A 21,127-nucleotide genomic window follows, 5' to 3' on the forward strand; every position below is an offset into this window, starting at 1 on the left:
AGAAGTGTTTGTGAAAGAATCCCATGGGATATGTGTCTGACGTATTACAGTTACTCTGGTTCTTGTGAGCAATCAGGGCAGTCATTGTGGTGTATTCATAAGTTCCCTAAAAAGCACTTCAAAACTAGTCAAGACTTAACATTTTTGCCACACAGAGTTCTCCCTGAGAACGTGGCTTGTATTCCATCCACCATTGTGTGCAGTGTGGAGACTATAATGCCCTTGTCAGTCTACGAACAGAACACCTAGCACGTCTGACGGTAGAAAAAGGTGTTGAGCAGGTCATAGGCAAGTCCATGATTTCCTCAAGTAGTGGAGGAAACATTCTTAAGCTGCTTGCCTAGTGAAGTAGTGGCCCATGGAAGGTAGATATCCATTGACAGCCATTGAAAGTTTAACCTTAGGGCAGCTCCACCGCAGTAAATTTCCCAGTACTTCACTTTTGTGTGGTACAGCATAAAGCAAGTACAGGGCTGGCTGTGATGGACACTGGAGACAGTAAGTAGGACTCTCCTGCCTCTTTCCTTGATTAGAGCAAATTCTACAATGACTACAAGGTCATGTCCATCTGTTAGAGACTTCTAGCCACAGATTCCTTACAGTTGAATTCTCCCCAGGCGTCAGACTGCATCCGGAAACAAATTTGTGAGTACTCCTGTGTGTCGGTAGGTTGCATTGATCGTTTCTGTGCTGCGTAGTTTACACCGGAAGAGATGTCTGCTTCACCTATATAGGTGACATCAGTTCTTTTTTTTTTTCCATGCCAGCCAGCGCAGGTCCGGAAAAAACTACCCTCTGTCATTTTTTTACAGGTTTTTTTCAATTTTTTGTTGAGCTTTTATCAGCTTTTTTCCTTCTCGTGTGCTAGACGAAAGAGGTCATCGAGGAAGATACGTTTTACACCCTGTGGTGCCTGTCACTATGCCATGTGGGTGACGGATCCACACCTCGTATGCCTGTTGTGTCTTGATTGCAACCATGACTCCAAGTCGTGCTCCGACTGCCAGGCCATGGCGCCGAAGGCTTTAAGAGAGTGGTCCCAAAAGCAACTTGCAGACCGGCAGGCGGCGACTCAGAGGTCTCTATCCTGGTCAAGAAAGAGGTCCGGAGATCATTCCAGGGGTCCCAAGTCCTCTTAGTCCCACTCAAAGTTGTCAGGACATTCAGGTAAGAGGAACAAGAAGTCAGAGTGTGCTTCAACTTCTCATCCGTCGGCCGATGCGACGAAGGACAATTGGCATTTGTGATTGGGTTCTTTGAGGCCTACGTCAAGCCTGACTCCGCATCTCCCCACCTGTACGGGAGCCGGAGCGACCCCAGCTCAAGTTAAAGAATTTTAAGAGGCCATGCGCCTCTATTTTGAGGGGGGCAACCCCTCCAAGTCTTGGGGTCTCTCAGCTGCCCCACGTCTACCCCAGTCTGCCTTTCACCCCTATTGTCAATACTGAAAGGGCTTTCAACTGCGCCAACCCTATGCCAGTCACCGTCCTGCACATTCTTCCCAAGCTATGCCTTGGTGCGGGACCAGTTCTTACCGACCCTGCAAGTCAGGTAGCCAGTGGTCTGCTACAACCACCACCCCAGCAGCCACAGCTCCTAAGCCTTCCTAATCTTGCCCTACTAGATCATGGGCATCCAGTTGGTGTCAGAATCAGCCAGCATCTCTGCTACTGGCAGTCCATTACATCGGACAGGTGGGTCTCACAGATCATTTGGAGGAGATACTCCCTCCCCTTCCAGTCCTTCCCTCCCCCATACCTCCAACACACAATTGGCTAACAGAAGATCATCTGTCCTTGCTCTGCAAGGAAGTTACGGTTCTCTTGGCCAAAGGAGCCATAGAGAGGGTTTCAATATCAGAAGTAGGCAGTGGTTGCTATTCCTTCTACTTTCGAATACACAGAAAAGACAAAGGTCTTCGACCTATCCTAGATCTTCAAACCCTCAATCTCTTCCTCAAAAGGAGAGATACAAGATGCTCACATTGGCTCAGGTCTTGTCTGCCCTAGCCTAAGGAGACTGGATGGTAGCATTGGATTGAAGGATGCGTATTTCCATATTCCCATCCTGCCTGCCCACAGACTTTACCTGTAGTTTACAGTAGGTCACAAGCACTTTCAGTTCACCATGCTCCCCTTCAGCCTTACCAGCACCCCTCTGGCATTTACCAAGGTGATGGTGGTGGTTGTGGCTCATCTGCGGAGATCAGGGAGATCTTCCTCTATCTCGACAACTGGCTGTTGAAGGCATTTTCACCTCAGAATGTCGTCACCTACCGCTAGACTACAGCAAACCTCTTGCATTTGCTGGGGTTTACTATAAAGGTGCTGAAGTCACACCTCACTCGGTCTCAGACGCTTCCTTTCATCTGCGCTGTTCTCGGCACAGTGCAGTGTCAGGCCAATCCTCCCGGGCAGTGAGTCCAGGATATTTAAGGTGGGATACAGATGTTTCCTTCTCTGTCCTGGATTTCTGTGAGAATGACTCTGAGGTTGCTGGGCCTCATGGCCTCTTGCTGGTGACACATGCTAGATGGCATATGCGGGCTCTGCAGTGGACCTGAAGTTTCAGTGGGTGTAGCATATAGAAAATTTCTCAGACATGGTCCAGATCTCAGAGGGAACTGCAAAAGACCGGCAGGGGTGGCTAACAAACCACAATTGGGTCAGTGGCAAACACCTCTCCCTTCCCCAACCAGAACTCACAGTAGTGACAGATGCTTCACTCTTGGGATGGGGCGTCCATCTGGGAAAGGTGGAGATCAGAAGACTCTGGTGTCTGGTAATTGGAACTCCACATCGACTTGCTGGAGCTCTGAGCGGTCCAAGAGACATTGAAAGCATTTCTTCCCTCTATCGAGGGAAAGATAGTGGAGGTGTTCACAGACAACACCACCACCATGTAGTACTGCAACAAGCGGGGTGGGGTTGTGGACCGTTGGTCGATAGACCCTCCGCCTCTGGACGTGGCTGGAACAGCAGGGCATAACCCTGGTGGTTCGACACCTGGCAGCTTCTTTGAACTCCATGGTGGACATACTCAGCCGTGGATACCTAATAGATCATGGATGGCGTCTCCAACTGGAGGTGATGCAAGGCCTCTTTCAGCAGTGGGGAGAGCCTTGGTTAGATCATCCTTGTGGTTCTGGACTGGGCACGGAGAGATCTGGTATCCCATGCTTATGCAATTGAGCATTGATCCTCTGATCAGGCTGCTCCTTCAAGAGGATCTTCTGTTGCAGCAGCAGGGGAGGGTCTTCAACCTGAACCTGGCAACTCTACGCCTTTTTGCGTGGGGATTGAGCAGCACCAGTTGACAACTTACGACCTTCCTCCCCAAGTCTGTAATTTCAATCTGGCAGCCAGACGTCCCTCTACCAAGACTGCAAAAGCCTACTGATGGAAGAAATTTGTAATATATTGTACAGAAAAATCTATAGACCCATTTTCTGCTTCTTTGTCTAATGTCCTTTTTTTTTATTCTTACCCTAGCCCAGGGGGGCTTTGCTTTGAGTACTCTGAAGAGTTACCTCTTTGCTCTGTCTGCCTTCTTGTGGCCGCCTGACCAATCCTCTGTATTTAAGACCCCTATTGTAAACAGATTCTTTAAATATCTTGTACATGTTCCTACCTTTGCCTTTCATAAAGTAGGACTTTAATTTGGTTCTTACTTTTTTGATGTGTGCTCCTTTCAAGCCTCTACACATTTATCCCCTCCAGCTGCTCATACTCAGAAAAGCATTTCTCATGGCAATAACATCTGTCCGGAGGGTAAGTGAGTTGCAGGTTTTGTCAGCCAAGCCTCCCTATTTGACTGTATTTCCAGACAAACTGGTGCTTCACATTAGGCCCTCTTTCCTCCTGAAAGTGGTGACACCATTTCATGTGGGACAATCTGTCCTCTTGCCCACTTTCTATGCTTCTCCACATCCCTCCATAGAAGAGGAGAGACTCTACTGTCTTGATCCAAAAAGAGTGCTGTCGTTCTACCTTGACCGCAGAAAAGAGTTCCAGGTGAACCACCAACTCTTCGTGCGGTGCAGAAACAAACTAGTTCCCAATGGTTCGTCCTTTGCATCAAAATCTGCTATGCATTGGCCAACAAACAACCACCTGAGTACTTGTGGGCTCATTCAATCAATCAGAGTCAAAGCTGTGACCACTGCATTAGAACATGGAGTCCCAGTCCTGGATATCTTCCAGGCAGCAACGTGGTGACCACTCCACACCTTCACCAAACATTACTGGCTGAACAGTCAGGCCTGCAGGAATGGGCATTTCGCCCATTCAGTCTTTGTAAAGAATGCCACTCTCCTATATACTTTACAGAGAAAACTAATTAACAAATAAAAAAGACTAGAAAAATATAATTTTTATTCCTAATAACATATAAATCAATCTCGTAAAGAACCTTAAAAAAATACTACTCAAAGACACGTAGACAATTAATTATTAATAAACATAACAAAAAGATTCCAGACCAAAATACACAAGACAACAAATCAGACAATTCTAATCACCAACATATATATATATATATATATATATATATCAATACATAAGAACATATGCATACACATTTAAATAGTTTGTTGAATATCCACATAAACAATATATAACCAAGGTGTATTCACACCTGTACAGATAAACAATCTTGAGTCTTTTAATTTTGTAGATTTCTTTGCTTTCTGTTATGCAATATAATTGCGGATATTCTTTTCACAGTTCATCAAAAATGTACCATCACTCTGTTTGTGGGAGTCTTTATATAATAAAAAAATAGGAATTTGATCAATCCATAACAAATACATTCTAGGCATCCCTTGCCCAGATTCCAGGGTACTTCAGATGTAGCTTCCTAGGCCAGCCTTAATATTGGTTATCACGTACATTCCAGGCTCCACTTCCCCAGATGTCAATGCAGCTGGGATGAAAAACCGCTAAGCCAGCCTTGGTGTTAGTTGTAAAAATCTCTAAGCCAGCCTTGGTATTAGTTGCCTGGTATTAGTTGTAAAAATCTCTAAGTCAGCCTTGGTATCAGTTGCCAACGCGTGTTTCGGTGGATCCCATAGTATATTGATACTTTAAACAACCTTCCTCAGGGCCTCATATAGAAATGCACCAAAGAACTGGAAATATTTCTACATAAACAGATAAAACATATAAATATTTAATTCTCTCATGATGTCATTCATGTCTTTGCAACACTTCAACTTAATGTATGCCACCAAGTGGCCATAGCTGTAATGCAATAGAGGTGCAACCCAGTGTCCAAAGCCCAATAGATACCATCACCTTGCAAAGATATACCAAACAAAACAACAACAAAAAGCGAACACCAAATCAAGTGAAACTAAACATAACAACAAAATTAATTCATGCAGAACATAAATAAATAAATCATAACGTGAATGTAACAGCCCTAGAAACCCAAAAATCAAAATATAAATATAAAGGATCATCACCTTTTCCTTTTAACTACACGCCATACCTTGAGGCGTAAACCTTATCCGCATTCAAAATCCTGAATGACTTCCTCAAAAGGCTAAAACACAGAAAGGGGGCTAGACTGAAACAAGACTGTCCTAGTCAACACAAACACTCCCTCGCGTATAGAAAGATGGACTACTTTATACAAGTAACAAGGCACTTTAACCAAAAACAGCCATGAGCCAATCACAGGCTCATTCCAGGCTGGTATGTGTAAAACACAGGTACTTGTCCGGACCGTCCGGGGGACGTAATCAATAACATATAATATAATAAAAAGGAGCCGGCAGAGACAGGGGCCAAAATTACGGAACCTAAATGCCCTCGGTCTAAGAATATTGTACTTACCTGATCAACGCAGCAAGCAATGCTCGATTCTCCAGAGGAAAACCGCTTCAATCACACCAGATGTCACCAATCCATCGTTACTTTGAAAATACCCACTTTATCCGATCCTGCTTTTCCCGCGCCATTGTGCCATTACGGTAAACACTATAAAAGGACTAAAAAATATAAGGCTAAATGTCAGGAACCCACTATGGCGTCCATCTTGGAACGGATACATTTAATAAATAAATTTGAAAAATAGATCGAATAAACGCACAAGGAATCCCAATACAATGGTGTAACTATGAACAATACACCCAGGATTGAAATCTGAGTGGACCATAATTGCTAGGAACTGCACGACTAGGCAGAAACAGAAATGGATGGTTCCTGAATTATCTTGAGCTCGCAGAATTCAAAAATACATTTAACCACCAGGGTGCCACACCTCTGCTCAATAAATCAGTGAGCAACCCAGTGTCTCATATAGCTAGATCAGTGGTTCCCAACCTTTTGATTTCTGTGGACCCCCACTTTAACATTAACGGAACCCAGGGACCCCCACTGAATCATCATGGGAATCCGGGGACCCCCACCTGAGTCATTACTGGAAGCTGGGGACCTAATTTGTCAATATTTGTTAATATTTTTTGATTTTCTAGGCTCTCACGGACCCCCTGAGGAGGCTTCGCGGACCTCCAGGGGTCACCGGACCACAGGTTGGGAACCACTGAGCTAGATGAAAAATGAATGCTAATAAATCACATTCTGCCACGGAATTTCCTTTTTCAAACCTTTTTGGCAAGTCTCTAGAAAGAAAATCCAAAAAACTTCCAGTTTTTTCCTTTTCCTATCTGCATCTTCTCCCTCATTAGATGTAATCTTTTCCAAATTGTCCCTTTGATGTCTTCTTCATTGTGCTTATATTCTAACCAGTAGGATACAAGTGGGGCATTATGTTTCTAAGTCCTGCACGCTGAACTATGTTCATAATATCTAGAGCTAAATTCTCTAGCTGTTTCGCCCACGTAACCTAATTTACATGGGCAAAGAATTAGATATACTATGTTCTTGGTTCTGCAATTGGTCATACTTTTAAGTTGAATATTTTTGTTATTGCAGGTAATAGTACTGGATACTATGGCACCCTTACAGGCTCCACACGTCCCACATTGATGGTTACCCAAAATCGGTTCTAGACCAAAAATTTATTTTTGTACCAGTCCTTTAAGGACCTTCATAGTTGATTTAACCAAATGTTTCCCAGGTTGTTGGTTTATTTTTTTTATAGCAAAGAGTGTTTTTTTTTCAGTGGTTGCACATCTGATCTAGAGTTGAGAATGTGCCACAGTGAATTAATTATTTTATGGATTTTATGATTCATATTTGAGAGGCGAATAGAGCATACCAATCTGTCATTGACTTTCCTTTTGTTCCTTTGGAACATTGCCTGACGGTCGTAACATTTAGCTCTTTTGAGGGAATCCTTAATTAGTTTGGAAGGATACCCTTTGAGTAAGAATTATTTTGGCCAGAATATCCTAATGCTCCAAAAAGTCACTCATCTGTATACAATTTCTTCGCACTCGCAGAAATTGGCTGAATGGAATGTTCTGCCTCTGACTAGTAGGATGGTAACTTTCATAGTGCAACAATGTATTTCTGGCTGTCGGTTTAACATAAAGTGATACAGAAAGAGCTCCCTCATTATGCTTAATGCATATATCTAAAAATCCCACCTGATTTCGATCACACTTCATTGTGAATTTTAGATTTGTATCACATAAATTCAACCAAATCAGAAACTCCTGTAGTTGTTCCAATTGCCCCTTGCAAATAAAGAACACATCATCTATGTATCTTGCCCATCTTGTGATGTTTTCATAAAAAGGGGCGACCTCATTATAGATAAATTTAGTTTAAAAAAGTCCTACATACAGATTGCCCACACTTGGAGCACCCGCTGCTCCCATGCTGACTCCTTCGATTGTTGTAAAGAGTCTCCAAACAATCTCCATTATATTGTTTTAGGAAATTAGATTGCATATGTTGTAAACTTTGTTTCACACACTCCAGAGCTTGTTCTTGTGGAATGTTTGTGCATGCCTCTAAGTCCATGGTGACCAGAAGCTCAGTGTCAGGATTAAATTGTATACTCTCTATTTTCGAAATTATGTGACCTGTGTCCCTGACATAAGAGGGAAGTTCTGTGACCAATGGTTTTAAAAAATTGTCCATATATTTAGACAAACATTCAATAGCTGAACCTATCATGGATACAATTGGTCGCAGAGCAGGATTAGTCGAATCCTTGTGAATTTTGGGTAAACCATAGATCACTGGGAGTCGAGTGTTCATTGTGGTGAGAAATTCAGATTCTTTCTTACAAATTACCTCCTGTTGTAATGCTAGCTGGTTTCTTTCCCTAATCATATTTTTAATCTGCATTTCTGGATTAAAAAATATTCTTTTATAAAAATATTTGCATTGGAGCGTATTAGACATCTTTGTAATATATTGGTCAGTATCAAAGACCGTGATACCTCCTCTCTTGTCGCAGGGTTTGATAATGATCTGCTTATTGTCTTGTAAATTTTTCAAAGCAAGTTTTTCATCTTTCTGTAAGTTATTACGTGGTTTAGGAATAACCTTCAAAGTATGAGTCAATTTATTGAAAACCGCTCTTTTAAAGATCAAGACCTCTGGTCCCAGAGATTCAATCTCCGGAGTGAACTGCGACACCGGTCGTAGACCAGATTGATTATTTTCTATAGATGAAGACTGTGTCCCGAAATATTTTTTTAGTCAAATCCATCTAAGGAAGGCATATATGTCTTTTAACAATTCAAACTTGTTAACATATCAGCATGGAACAAAAGACAGTCCTTTAGTAAGTACTTTTTCGGTGGAAAAGTCAAGGGATACTGTACTTAGATTAAATATTGGGATGTTATCTAGTTTCACCAGTATTGATTTCATCTGGTTTGTAAAAACTGAGCTGGTTGTTCCGAACTTACAAATATGTTGCTCCGATTGTAGCGGGGTCTCGATCTGTAATTGTTTGATCCCCTGAATGCATCTATTCCCATAAATGTCAAATTGATGTGAACTACCCTCACCATCCGACTCTGAAGTATCAGAAAAAGTAACTATCTTTTTGGATGCCCAATCAGATTTTTCCTCAGATGTTTGATTGGACTGTTTGTAGTAATTTTCTGATAAGTAAGGATATTTTCTCTCTGCAGTAAAATACCGGATATCCTTCTTTAAAGTTTCTGTTTTCCTTTTAATTAAATATTGATTAAATGACTAAAATTCAATCGTTACCTCTTCCAGCTTTTTCTTAGCCTCCTCTAAAGCATTAGTTTGTTTTAACTTCTCTTCTAGTTCTTCAAACTATTTACACAATAGCAAGACTATTTCTTGCGCGGTCTCAATGATTAACAACATCCAATCTCTTGAACATCTGTTAGAGATAAGTGACCATTTTTCCAGAAAAGCTTTAATTTCTACAAATAGACCTGGTATATTTCTTATTCGGAGTCCATTAGGGATCACTCCTGCCTTTAAGTACTCTAACATAAACTCAGCATGAGCTTCAGTTCTACATGTTTTTTTCTTAAGTTCAAGCAATTTAATCCAATCGTCTTTTAAGTTGTTAGAAAGTCTAAATCCCTGTTCTGTGTTGTGGGAAGATCCCACAATTTTAACCAAATCAGCTTCCGAGATTCTAAATGATTTTATACTCTCCATATGTACACTTACTAGATAAAAACCAAGAGTGAAACACCACCACCGATTAAACAAAACCTGTGATAGTGAGAAAAACAAAGATGTAACCACTAGTGTCAAATGAACCCGAATGGCACACCCATTCGGTCCTGCAGTACTTTCTAGTTTAGCTAACTTGTCCGCAGCCCTCCATGGGGATGGTATTGCTTGGGTATCTATTCAAAGGGAAAGAACCTGCGGCTAGAGGTCTCTATCAGATGAACACGTTGCTTACTTTTGGTAATGCCTTAACTGGTAGAGACAATAACTAGCCACAGCTTATGCAAATCTTCATTGTTGGGGGATCTGTTGGCCCAGTCAGTATAAAAGTAATTTCTGAAACCGACAATGTAACTTTGTTGTCCAAAAGCACACATTCATGTGGTAGCCCTTGCAACTTTGAGAGTAGGCGTGCTCCCTGTGAAAACTCACAGTACTATCACCATTGGCATCGGAACCATGCAGCAGATAAGCTCCAAATTATGTGACCGGTTCACTAAAGTATGCAACAGGCAAAGCCAAATTATGACAGTGCTGCACATTTTTGATAGTATTACTTTTTTTGTGATTGTAAAACATAATACTCCCTGGGCCAAGATTTCACCTCAATACCACCAATATAGCAACTAAATCCATAAGTAAGCAACTGAATGATGACTAGTCAATATTTGCTCTGGGCTGTCCGCTGTGTGAGAACGTCTCCACAATTGTACCCACTTTTGACCCAATTGTGTTACAAACATTTCTTATATAAATCTACCGATTATGCAGCGACCACAGAATATGTGGCATTTTTTTATATAAATGTGTGCTTTTCCTCTGTGATGCAATGTCCTCCACCACTGGAACACACATTTATAAAAACAAAAATGCCACTGTAAGAAGCTGGGTCTGTATATACTATATCAAAATGAGATATAGTGTGCACAGAGTCTAGGGGTTCCCCAAGAGGCTTGACAGAGGCAATAATAGATAATACTAATGCTCTGTTTATGGTAGTCTGGTCAAGCAGTTAGGCTTATCACAGGATAGTGTTAAGCATTTGTTGTACACACACACGCAATAAGTGAAAACACACACTCAATGACTTAACTCCAGACGACTAGGTTTTTATATAGAAAAATATTATTTTGTTAATTTATTTCTACAACCATAAGATTCATTTAGCAGGCAAGTACATTAAGTGAAAGGTAGTTTGCAAAGTAATACTTAGAACTTTGAATGAATTCAACAATGTACACAGTTTTCTTTAAAATGGCAAAAAGCTATTTTAAAAGTGGACACTGCAATTTTCAACAGTTCCTGGGGGAGGTAAGAAAGTACAGTTTTTGAGGTAACAAACTTATGGGTTCGATCTCCGGGGCATAGGTAGCCCACCGTTGGGGGTTCAGGATGACCCGAAACTCCCAGCAACACAGGGCCGGTTAGGTGCAGAGGTCAAACAGGAGCCAAAATAACTTGGGCCCCTATGGAGACAGGGGGTACTCTGGTTCAGGTCTGCTTGCAGGTAAGTACATGCTTCGTCGGAGGGCAGACCAGGGGGTTTGAAGGAGTCCTGGAGGGGCCCCAAGTAGGCACAAAAACCACTCCCTCAGCGGCACAGGGGTGGCCGGGTGCAGTGTGCAAACAGGGTGTTGCGTTCTCAATAGAACTCTATCAAGGGACCCGGGGGTCACTTATGCACTGCAGGCAGGGCACAGGGGGCTTCTCGGGCAAGCCAACAACTGGGCAAAGGTGACGGTCGCCTGCTGGTCGTTGCTGCACCAGAGGTCGGTTTCTCTCGGGCCTGGGGGCTGCGAGTGCAGTGATTCTCCAGGCGACGGATATCTTTGTCCTGGGCAGTTGCGGTCACGGGGGTCCTCAGGATTCCCTCTGCAGGCGTCATTGTGGGGGTTTGGAGAGGTCAGCCCAGTGTGGGCATGTAGTCTGAAATGCCTGGGGATCCTCTCTGGTTAGTTGGTTTCTCTGGACACGGTCCGGGGCATCGGGTGTAGAGTAGTTGGTACTCACGCTTTTGAAGTGAGGTGGGAGTCCCTTTAAAGATGGTTTCTTGGTCTTCTTGTTGGGCAGGTCCACTGTCTGTGGGAGTTTCTTGGTCCTTGGTGATGCAGACAGTCCCCTGTTGGCTTTTCAGGCGTCGCTAGCCCTGCTGAACGCGTTGCTTCCTTTTTGAAGCAGGAGACCGGCCAGTAGGGCTGGAGCTGAGTCAGTTGTTGTCTCTTTCTCTTCTCTGCGGGGTTTTCAGCTCAGCAGTCCTTCTTTCTTGAGGTCGTCAGAGAATCTTGAGAGCTGGATTGAGGGTCGCCCCTAAATACTAAATTTTTAGGTGTGTTAAGGTCAGGGGGCAGTAGCCAATGGCTACTGTCCCTTAGGGTGGCTACACCCTCCTTGTGCCCACTCCCTCTGGGGAGGGGGCACATCCCTGTTGGTCCTAATCCTCCAAAGCAAGATGGAGGATTTCTCAATGCGGGGTCACTTCAGCTTTGGAGGGGTGGCCCTGGCTGAGGGGGTGAGTCCTCCTTGTTTTTCTCATTATCCCTCTGGACTTGCCGCCAAAAGTGGGGGCTCGTTCGGGGGTGAGGGGGTGGACATCTCCACTGGCTGGAGTACCCTGGGGCACTGTAACACCAGGCCTGAGCCCTTGAGGCTCACCGCCAGGTGTTACTGTTCCTGCAGGGGGAGGTGTGAAGCACCTCCACCCAGGACAGGCTTTGGTTCTGACCACAGAGTGCATAAAGGCACTCACCCCATGTGGCCAAAAACTTGTCTGGAAGTGGCAGGCTGGCATAGACTGGTCAGCTTTACTCTAGCAGTGGGGTTAACATACAGGGGACATCTCTAATATGCCCCCTGTGTGCATTTTTCTATAAATCCCACACTGGCATCATTGTGGGTTTATTATGCTGAGAAGTTTGATTCCAAACTTCCCAGTATTCAGTATAGCCATTATGGTGCTGTGGAGTTTGTAATGACAAACTCCCAGACCATATACTCAGTATGGCTACCCGGCACTTCCAATGTCTAAGAATTGACTTAGACACCGTAGGGGCACAGTGCTCATGCAGCTATGCCCTCACCTGTGGTATAGTGCCCCGTGCCTTAGGGCTGTAAGACCTGCTAGAGGGGTGACTTATGTATGCCACAGGCAGTGGTTGGTGGACATGGCACTCTGAGGGGAGTGCCATGTCGCCTTTGACTTTTCTCCCCACTAGCACACACAAGCTGCAAGGCAGTGTGCATGTACTGAGTGAGGGGTCCCCCAAGGTGACATAATACATGCTGCAGCCCTTGGGGGCCTTCCCCGGCCACAGGCCCTTGGTACCATGGGTACCTTTTACAAGGGACTTAACTGTGTGCCATGTGTGCCAATTGTGAAAGAATGGTACAGGTTTTGGGAAATAACACTTGTGCTGGGGCCTGGTTAGCAGGATCCTAGCACACTCTCAGTCAAAGTTGGCATCAACACTAGGCAAAAGGTCTGGGGGGAGGGGTAGCCATGCCAACAGTGCCATTTTCCTACAGGCTCCAAATCAAAAATGTATTCCATATGAAAGTGTATGATTGACTGGCAGATGATTGTTTAGCTTCTTTAAGAATATCCATTCATTCTTCGGGAAAGTTCAAAAGGCCATATTGCATGCTCTCAGGAGCGTGCTGCCAAATTTTCCTTGCATCCTAAAGAAAAGGACAATTTGCCCTGCAGTTTCCTGTTAGGGCTCATGGACCTTAGAAGAAATTCAAAAAACTACCATTGTCTTAGCCATTCTGAGGTAATTATCATTGTCACGCTACAGTGTTTCATCTTCCATCAGACTGATGAGATCAGTAGAAAGGCATAAAGGAACTTGTTGGACCAGTTCATTAAAAAGAGCATGCACCTTGATCCTTGTCTCCAAATCGTTGGCCAATATTGAGCAGATATATTTGTTGAAACCTCCGATCTTGGAATATGCCCTGCCTGACAGTTTTGAAAGCCTTGTAGATTTACAAACTGAACGGAAAAATTCCTTGCCAGAAGCCAGTGACAAATTGATTGGGCTTCCAATGACAGAACTGAATTATGTGCTGCCTTGTTTGTTGAGATGGTGCATTGTGGTTGTGTTCTCTGTCTTGATGCACCTGTGACAACAGTTTGTGATGAAAGGTCCTAGTTAAATGGAATCCCTTTCAGATGACTTTCTGTCTTGCATTATCAAGTAAGAGATTTTTTTCACAAGGAAAGATAATCTCAACTTGTCCCCTCAGTTGTTTTCCCATTGAGACCTCTGATGATCTATGCATTGTTACAGGGAATATCATGTGAAGACGAATATTGGGTACAGGGAAGATACTAAAAGTAATTGACCGCAGGAGGGCTGAAATCTGATTAAACATTTTTGAAAAAAGAGCTCAATGAAGCTGATGACATTTTTGAAAAATGATAGATACGATCTCTTCCAAGGGATACCGGTCTCAATGTTCTGTTTAATGTCGCTCCTAGACAGCTAAGTATTTGTACAGGAGTTAATGTTGAATTCCAGTGTGGATTTAGTGTGCTGAACTCGGATTCCTGACAACCTCACAAGAAGAAAGAAGGACTGCTAAGCTGAAACCCCAACAAAGACAGAAGATAAAAATTGAGTTGGCCCCAGCCCTACCGACCTGTCTCCTGCTTCAAAAAGCCCTGCAAAAGAAAGCAACGCACCCTGCAGGTCCAGCGACCTCTGGAAAGCCTCTAGAGGACTGCCTGCTTAACAGAGGACCTAGAATTCCTGTGGACAGTGTCCCTCTCCAAGAAGAAACTCCATCTTAGGACTCCAGAACAGCCCCGGAACCGTGAATCCTGACTATTCTGCACCCAATGCCCACAACCCGAGTCCAGGTGGCCCAACTAACTAGAGCTGGTCCCCAGACGAGTCTGAGCATGTACCCACCCTGGGTTGACCCCTCCAGACCACCATGACGACACCTGCAGACTTAATCTAGAGGGCCCTCCTGACCGCGACAAAACCAGACAAAGATCCCCAATGCCTACAGGTACACCTGCACCCGCAGCCCCCTGGCCTTAGGGAATTGAACCTTTGGTGCAGCAACATCCAGCAGCTGGCCCCCCTCCTTGTCCAACCTTTGGTTTCCCAGAACCGACCCACTTGACTTCACCTGCAGCATCTTTGTGGCCCCCGGAATTCCCCTGTAGGAAAGCATTGGGAGCCCAACACTGTCTTTGCACCTTGCACCCGGCCGCCCCTGCACCGCTGAGGCTGTGTGTTTGGTGCTGACCTGTGACCCTCCCTCCCCCCCTCAGTACGCCTCTAAACCCCCCAGGTCTGCCCTCCAAAATCGTGGGTACTTACCTGCAAGCAGGCCTGATTCCGAGTGCCCCCAGTCTCCATTGGAGCCCATATTAAATTTGCCTCATCTTTGACCTCTGCACCCAGCCGGCCCAGTGTTGTTGGTGGTGGGTATTTGGGGTTCTCTTGAACCCCAGCCTGTGGACTTCCTATGACCCGGAGACTGGATCTGTACGTCTTGTACTCCGGGACTGTTTCTGAAAACCGCAGTGTCAGCTTTTAAAACAGATTAATGCCATTCATTCAAAAACTCTGCAACTTGCCAATTCTAATCAAAGTGGTATTGCTACATACGTGGAATACTTATTTATTTATGTACTAACCTGCAACTTGAATCTTGTGGTTCCAAAACTAAATTAACAAAATATATTTTTGCTATACAAAAACCATTGGGCAGGAGTTAGTCATTGAGTGTATGCTTCCCTTTTTGTCTGTGTGTGGACAACAAATGCTTTGCCCTACCCTCTGATAAGCCTAACTGCTCGATCACACCACCACAAAAGAGAAACCCCTTGGGAACCCCTTGACTCTGTGCACACTATGGTGTTCATGCTGGTGGTCAAAACACTGACCGCCAGCAACCCCGGAACATTGTTTCCACCCGCTGGCTCACAGAAAGGCCCAACCGGGACAAATGCCTCTGTGCGGCAGGTGCATTTGCACCCGTCGCGCAGATCACTGCTTGAAAATCGGGCAGTGACCTGCGCGACGGGACACTGCCCATGCAAAGTGTATGGGCAGTGCAGAGGCCCCCATGGGTGCCCCGGGGCACCCCCTCCGCCAGCCTTTCCCTGGTGGGTGAACCCACCAGGAAAAGGCTGGTTGAAATGGGAACAGTATCCGCAGGGTAGCGCAGCTACCCTGGCAGATAGTGTTTCCACTCACCGCCAGGCTACCTGACGGCAGAAGCCTGGCGGTGAGTGAGGGCTGCCACCCGGTCCATTATGCGGCGGGACAACCCGCCATGTTCATAATGAGGGGCTATATCTCAGTTTGATATAGTATATGCAGAGCCAGCTTCCTACAGTCACTTTCTGATATCCCACATGCATCCATATACCAAAGAAATGTCCAAATCACAAGGCGGATTGCTGGTGCAAAAGTGGGTTGCTTGTGACACTGCTCCACATACTCTGGGACTGCCGTATGTTAGCGCACTTCTGGGAATCGGTCCTAACTTCCCCGATTTCCAGCTTCTACATTATTAGGCCTCCCCAACACACTCACGCTCAAGTCCCACAAAGCCCACCACAATGGACTGGCATTAGGTGCAGCCCATTAAGCCATCCATGCTCATTGGGGCTCCCCCATAGTCCCAACACACTTTAACAGGCTCCACCTCCTCCGACACATCCTGGGTATGGAAAAGCTTACCTTTGTCTTGACAGCCTCAGTGGACTCCTTTAGGGATCCTTGGCAACCTCATATTGCTCTTCTTTCCCAAGAATTCAAATATTTGACGTATTCCAAAAATCTGCAATTGCTTGACTAACCGATATGACCCTCCCCGCGGAAGCAAAGGCTGACGCAGCAAACACTGACGGTGGGTACGCTGGAGGGGGAATGTGGGGGGTATAAAGTTCTGCCTTTGTTGTAGAATGTTTGATCACATTGTTCATAAGTGTTGCTAAGCTTCTTGAAGTTAATTTATCATTTTCTAAAACCCTGTGACAATTAAACAGATTTAAACCATAAAAAGAGGGCACTACTAAAGTGAAAAACTCAAAAGATGCTAGCTTGTTTGCTCTATGAAATTTGTAACCAGCATTTTGGATAATGGCAGTTTTTTACATCCATTTCAAGATATGGATACTGATTTTCACTTTATAAAGAAGAACTTCTGCGATGTCCCTCAAGGTAGGAGAAATATTCTCTGTTTATGATTTCAGTGTAGATACCTATGATGCCGAACTAGGATCACAAGTAAAAACATTTCCTTTTCATCTTCGGTCTTGGATTTTCTCTAAATTTGTGTAGTTGGCAAAAGTCCACTCCAGCTTTTATAACTGATATTCAACAGAAAGCCAGCCAAACATATGCATTTCAGGTGTATACCAGTGGACATAAACCATTGTTACGGATAAGAAATGTGTTATTTCAAGTTTTGTATCTTTTGAAAATATATATTCATTATGGCATCAGTACCTAAAGCAAAAGTAAGTTGAAGGGAGCATGTCAATCTATGAAAGATGCCAGAGTTGAAGGACCTTTTTTTACAGCTAAAAACGTTTTCCACACTGCAGTTATTTTGTCAGAAGAACAGGGTCCTTTGCAGAACCTCCGTGCATTACACTAACAGATGCTAGAGGAGAATTTGACAAAACAAATTAATATAGGTACCAATGCTAGAAATGGTAGGGAGACATAATTAAAAGTATAATTTCTCATTAATCTCTGGTTGTTGCAAACGGAAAGATCAACATTCAAAACACCACCCTCAGTGTATTTCCTTCAACAAAGTGACAAATGGCTAATAACAATGGATTCATATGAGGAGGCATTTTCTTCTCACTGGTCTTGTCTGGGAGATTTCTAAAGTGATTTCCACAATGAAGTGATTTATGTGGAGATTTCTGTAATAGATCCTTAATCATTCACTTTACCTATGCTCTCTTCATTGTGCAGGCAGTAAAGGGGATCCTCCTGGTGACCCCTGCATTGACCTCATTGAGGAGGAACACAAAAGTGACAGGGACAGACCTTTGGACCCTGGGCCTACTGGCCAGTTTGAAAATATCTCAGGAAATGGTGATTTGTGTTCATCTCTGTATTATAAAATTGCATTGCTCGCTTTCCCTTTACTGACCTCTCAGAATACCCTGAAGGTCCACCAGCAACATTTGCACCTGGGTGTGGGGAAAGAGTTTGTGGACTGTTATTGGGAAGGGGTCCTGGGCATTCTAAATTGTAGTTTGTGTAGGTCCTTCTCAATGCAACAACTGTTTGGCCCAGACTTAATTTCAGACCAGCACTCTGAGGTCCAGGTGCTTGGGTATGCTGTTGTCCTCTTTGTAATACCCTCGCTATTGGAGCAATGCCAGTTCCAACGTCATTTAAACTAATTAGCTCCTACTGCCTCTTGTACTGCACCAGAAAACGTTTAAAATTATGAAAGCCTGATAGTGCAATAATCCTTCCAAGTAACATGAAGGTATGTCCTATTAGTTGATTGACTGTTTTAAAAAAGCAGCCAATCCATGTACAATTGCTATTGAACCAAAGGTCAGGGCTGTCCTCAAAAACTGATGTTCAAGAGGTAGTGTTTTGTGATCTGGGAATTGTAAGGAAAATGTGACATATGAAGATGGCAATCACTTTCACTGTGTGTGTGTGATTCTTAATCTCTATAAGATGATTCCAGGCTTGAACCACAAATAGTTGTCACTCCTCCTTAAGGTAATGAGCTATCCTTTTACGCTTGTTGTCCCTGTGTAGGCCATATACTGATGTATGAAGTGTGTAATTATATCCTTTATCCCACTGTATGAAAACCATTAGTTTTAGTCAGCTACTCTGTGTGTTTTTTTTTTGTATTTGAGTGTTGGACATAACCTTCAGACTGTGTGTCTTCATCTTTGGTACAATAAAATAGGTGTCTAGTGTTAGCAAATGGGTGCCTTCTGCTTTATAGCAGAGTTGTCTGTGCTTTATCATTTTAATTTTAATGGGGAAGATGTTTGTGTGTGTGTTTAAACATTTATAGTTCTGGTGCCTTCCTCTGTGACTTGAAGGTATGTAAATGTGTGATTTGGTGAGTGTGATTTGAATGAGCTCCTCCCTGTGACTTTGCTGAGCATTCTCATTTCTGAACTCAAGTTGTGATCTACTAAATTGTTCTTAAAGGCTCTCTTATGTAAATTGACATGCTTGTTTTCCCCTAGTGATATCCCCAGTCAACAAACATCTCAGCGGTTTGGAAAAGCTGTTGAAGGAAGTGCCGATGATGGAATTGGGGAATTTCAGCAATATTTCCAATAAATATGCCAGGAACGTGAACTGGAGGCCCAAAAATAGCCCATCCAATGGTAAGTAATATTTTTGTTGCAATACTCACACAGCCTGAAAAACAATCAGCTCACCTATTAGTGTAATCATTTATCTGTGCGGGTCATTGAATTAGTCGGCCTTGACAAGCTGCCTTTCTATGTAAATAGTGCATTACTGCGTTGGAATGGTGTTTTTAACTGTTATCTAAGTCCTGTGTATTTCTTTAGTATCTTGCAATTTATTTTCAAATCCAGTTATAGTCTTAAGCAATTTATCTGCAGTTCCAGTGTAGGCACACCAGGGAGAGGAACTGAATTGTTTTGGTGTTTTTATAGCTCTTGACACACACTAGTGTGGCTCTGTAACACTAGTTAATCCTTATAAGAATTAGGAGCAGGCATGAATAGCTGCCTTATCTCGTATAGTGCAAGTTGGGCTTCGGGCAACTTGCCTTGTTTGGCGGGGGAAATTCAGAGCTCACGTCTGTGATTCAGTGAAGCTCATGGTTGTAATATGACCTAAGTGGGAAGCAGGCTTCAGGGAACTTGCCTTGTTTGGCGTGGGAAATTCAGAGCTCACGTCTGTGATTCAGTGAAGCTCATGGTTGTAATATGACCTAAGTGGGAAGCATTGGTATTATTGCATATTGTTCTGACAGGTACTCTGATATTGGTTAGCAGTCTGAACTGAGAAAACTGTGTCACCCCTCTGGCATTTCGTGGATCTCTTGGTTACAATTATGAGGGCCACTTTAGATCTGAGATTCTCACTTGATTGATAGATTTAGAGCTTTTATTGCAAGAAGAGAGGGTCTATACTTTTCACAGCACAATATGTAATGGAGCATGCCTTGATTAGGAACCTCCCGGCCTCTAGGAACTAGTGCAGCACTTGCAAGATGGGAAAGATGTGCTCCCCAGGACTGATGTAAGGTAGCCTGGCTGCTGTGTTCTGCAACCACTTATGAATGTAAACAAAAGACCCAGGTAGCAGTGTCATAACATAAAATGTTGAGTCCCTCCTGCAGAATGTGATGAGAGGAACTCAAAAACCCTATATCTCACAGATATCCATAGGATTTATGAATGGAATTGAATTGGGAGCCTGTGTAAGGTGGTGACCCAGCTGCACTACCGCAATCTGCAGTACACCCCTGCCGATTAATGCTGTTGGCATTGTTCAGTATACATGTGTACAAAATAAGATGGACAGTAGCGGAATTTAAAATATGTAGAAGTAGAAGAAGTGAATGGATTTTGGCTCCTCCCTTCCTAGTCTTAAGGCAAAAAGAGGCTGAGGATAATGGCAGTTCAGTAGGCCAGACTGAAAGGTAAAGCATTACAGTGAACAGGTAATACATTATATAAAGTATTTCACTGAATGACATTTAAATTGAGAAAAAAATCTGAAAGAGACTTCTAGTTGCAGATTCCTTACCTTAGAATTTTCCCAGGTGTCAGTCTGGACCTGAACAGTTTTTTTGAGCGGTACCCCTGCATGGCGTTGGTCTCCTCTGTGTCAGTCATCAACGGTGTGCACGCCAGATATGACATTGCATGTCCTATGTATGCGCCACGCTGCGCAATGACGTCAGTTCTTTTCTTTCCGAGCCAGTCAGCGCTGATCAAAGAAGAGTTACCTCGCAGTCAGTTTTTGACTGGCCTTTTTTTGACCTTTTGATGAAGGTTTTTGAGTGCTTACACTCCTGGTGCGTCGAGGATGACTTCCCATAAGATCGGGTTCAAGCCTGCGGATCCTGTCATCGAAGGATGTCTGTGATGGATCCACACCTTGTGTGCTTGTGGTGTTTGGAGAGCGACCACGGCCCGAAGTCATACTCCTAGTACCAGGCCATGAATCCTAAAGCTTTGAGGGAGCGGTCTGTAAAGCTCCTTGTGGCATGGTGCTCGGCTCTGCGTTCCTCCTTTTCTCGGTTGAGAGGAAGGTCTGGGGACAGTCACAGAGCCCCCTCTTTATCATCGTCCCATTCCAAGTCCTTGGGTAAGTCAAGGCATAAGAAAAGGTCGAAGAAACATAAACAATTTTCAACTTTGCCTCATCTATCACCGGATGTGGCAAGGGAAGGAGAGCATCATTGTTTGAGGCCTCCGTCCTTTGTGCCTCCATCTAGGCCGATTCCGCGTCTCACCAAGTTTCAGGGAGTTGGAGCAACCCCTGCCCAACTTAAGGAATTTTATGAGGCCTTGCACCTCATGTTTGGGC

General features: G+C 44.0%; 1 protein-coding gene across 13 annotated transcripts in view; it reads left to right on the forward strand.

Annotated features, from left to right (window-relative positions):
• Nucleotides 1–21,127, forward strand: part of LOC138261643 (uncharacterized) — a 1,036,964-nt gene that overhangs the window by 988,209 nt on the left and 27,628 nt on the right. For all 13 annotated transcript variants that reach the window (XM_069210793.1, XM_069210797.1, XM_069210802.1 and 10 more), the window contains one exon: nucleotides 18,799–18,942. In XM_069210793.1, coding sequence (XP_069066894.1) covers nucleotides 18,799–18,942 — 144 coding nt within the window. The remainder of the gene's footprint in view (nucleotides 1–18,798; nucleotides 18,943–21,127) is intronic.

Source organism: Pleurodeles waltl, chromosome 10 (genome assembly GCF_031143425.1).
Source record: "Pleurodeles waltl isolate 20211129_DDA chromosome 10, aPleWal1.hap1.20221129, whole genome shotgun sequence".
Lineage (NCBI taxonomy): Eukaryota > Metazoa > Chordata > Amphibia > Caudata > Salamandridae > Pleurodeles > Pleurodeles waltl.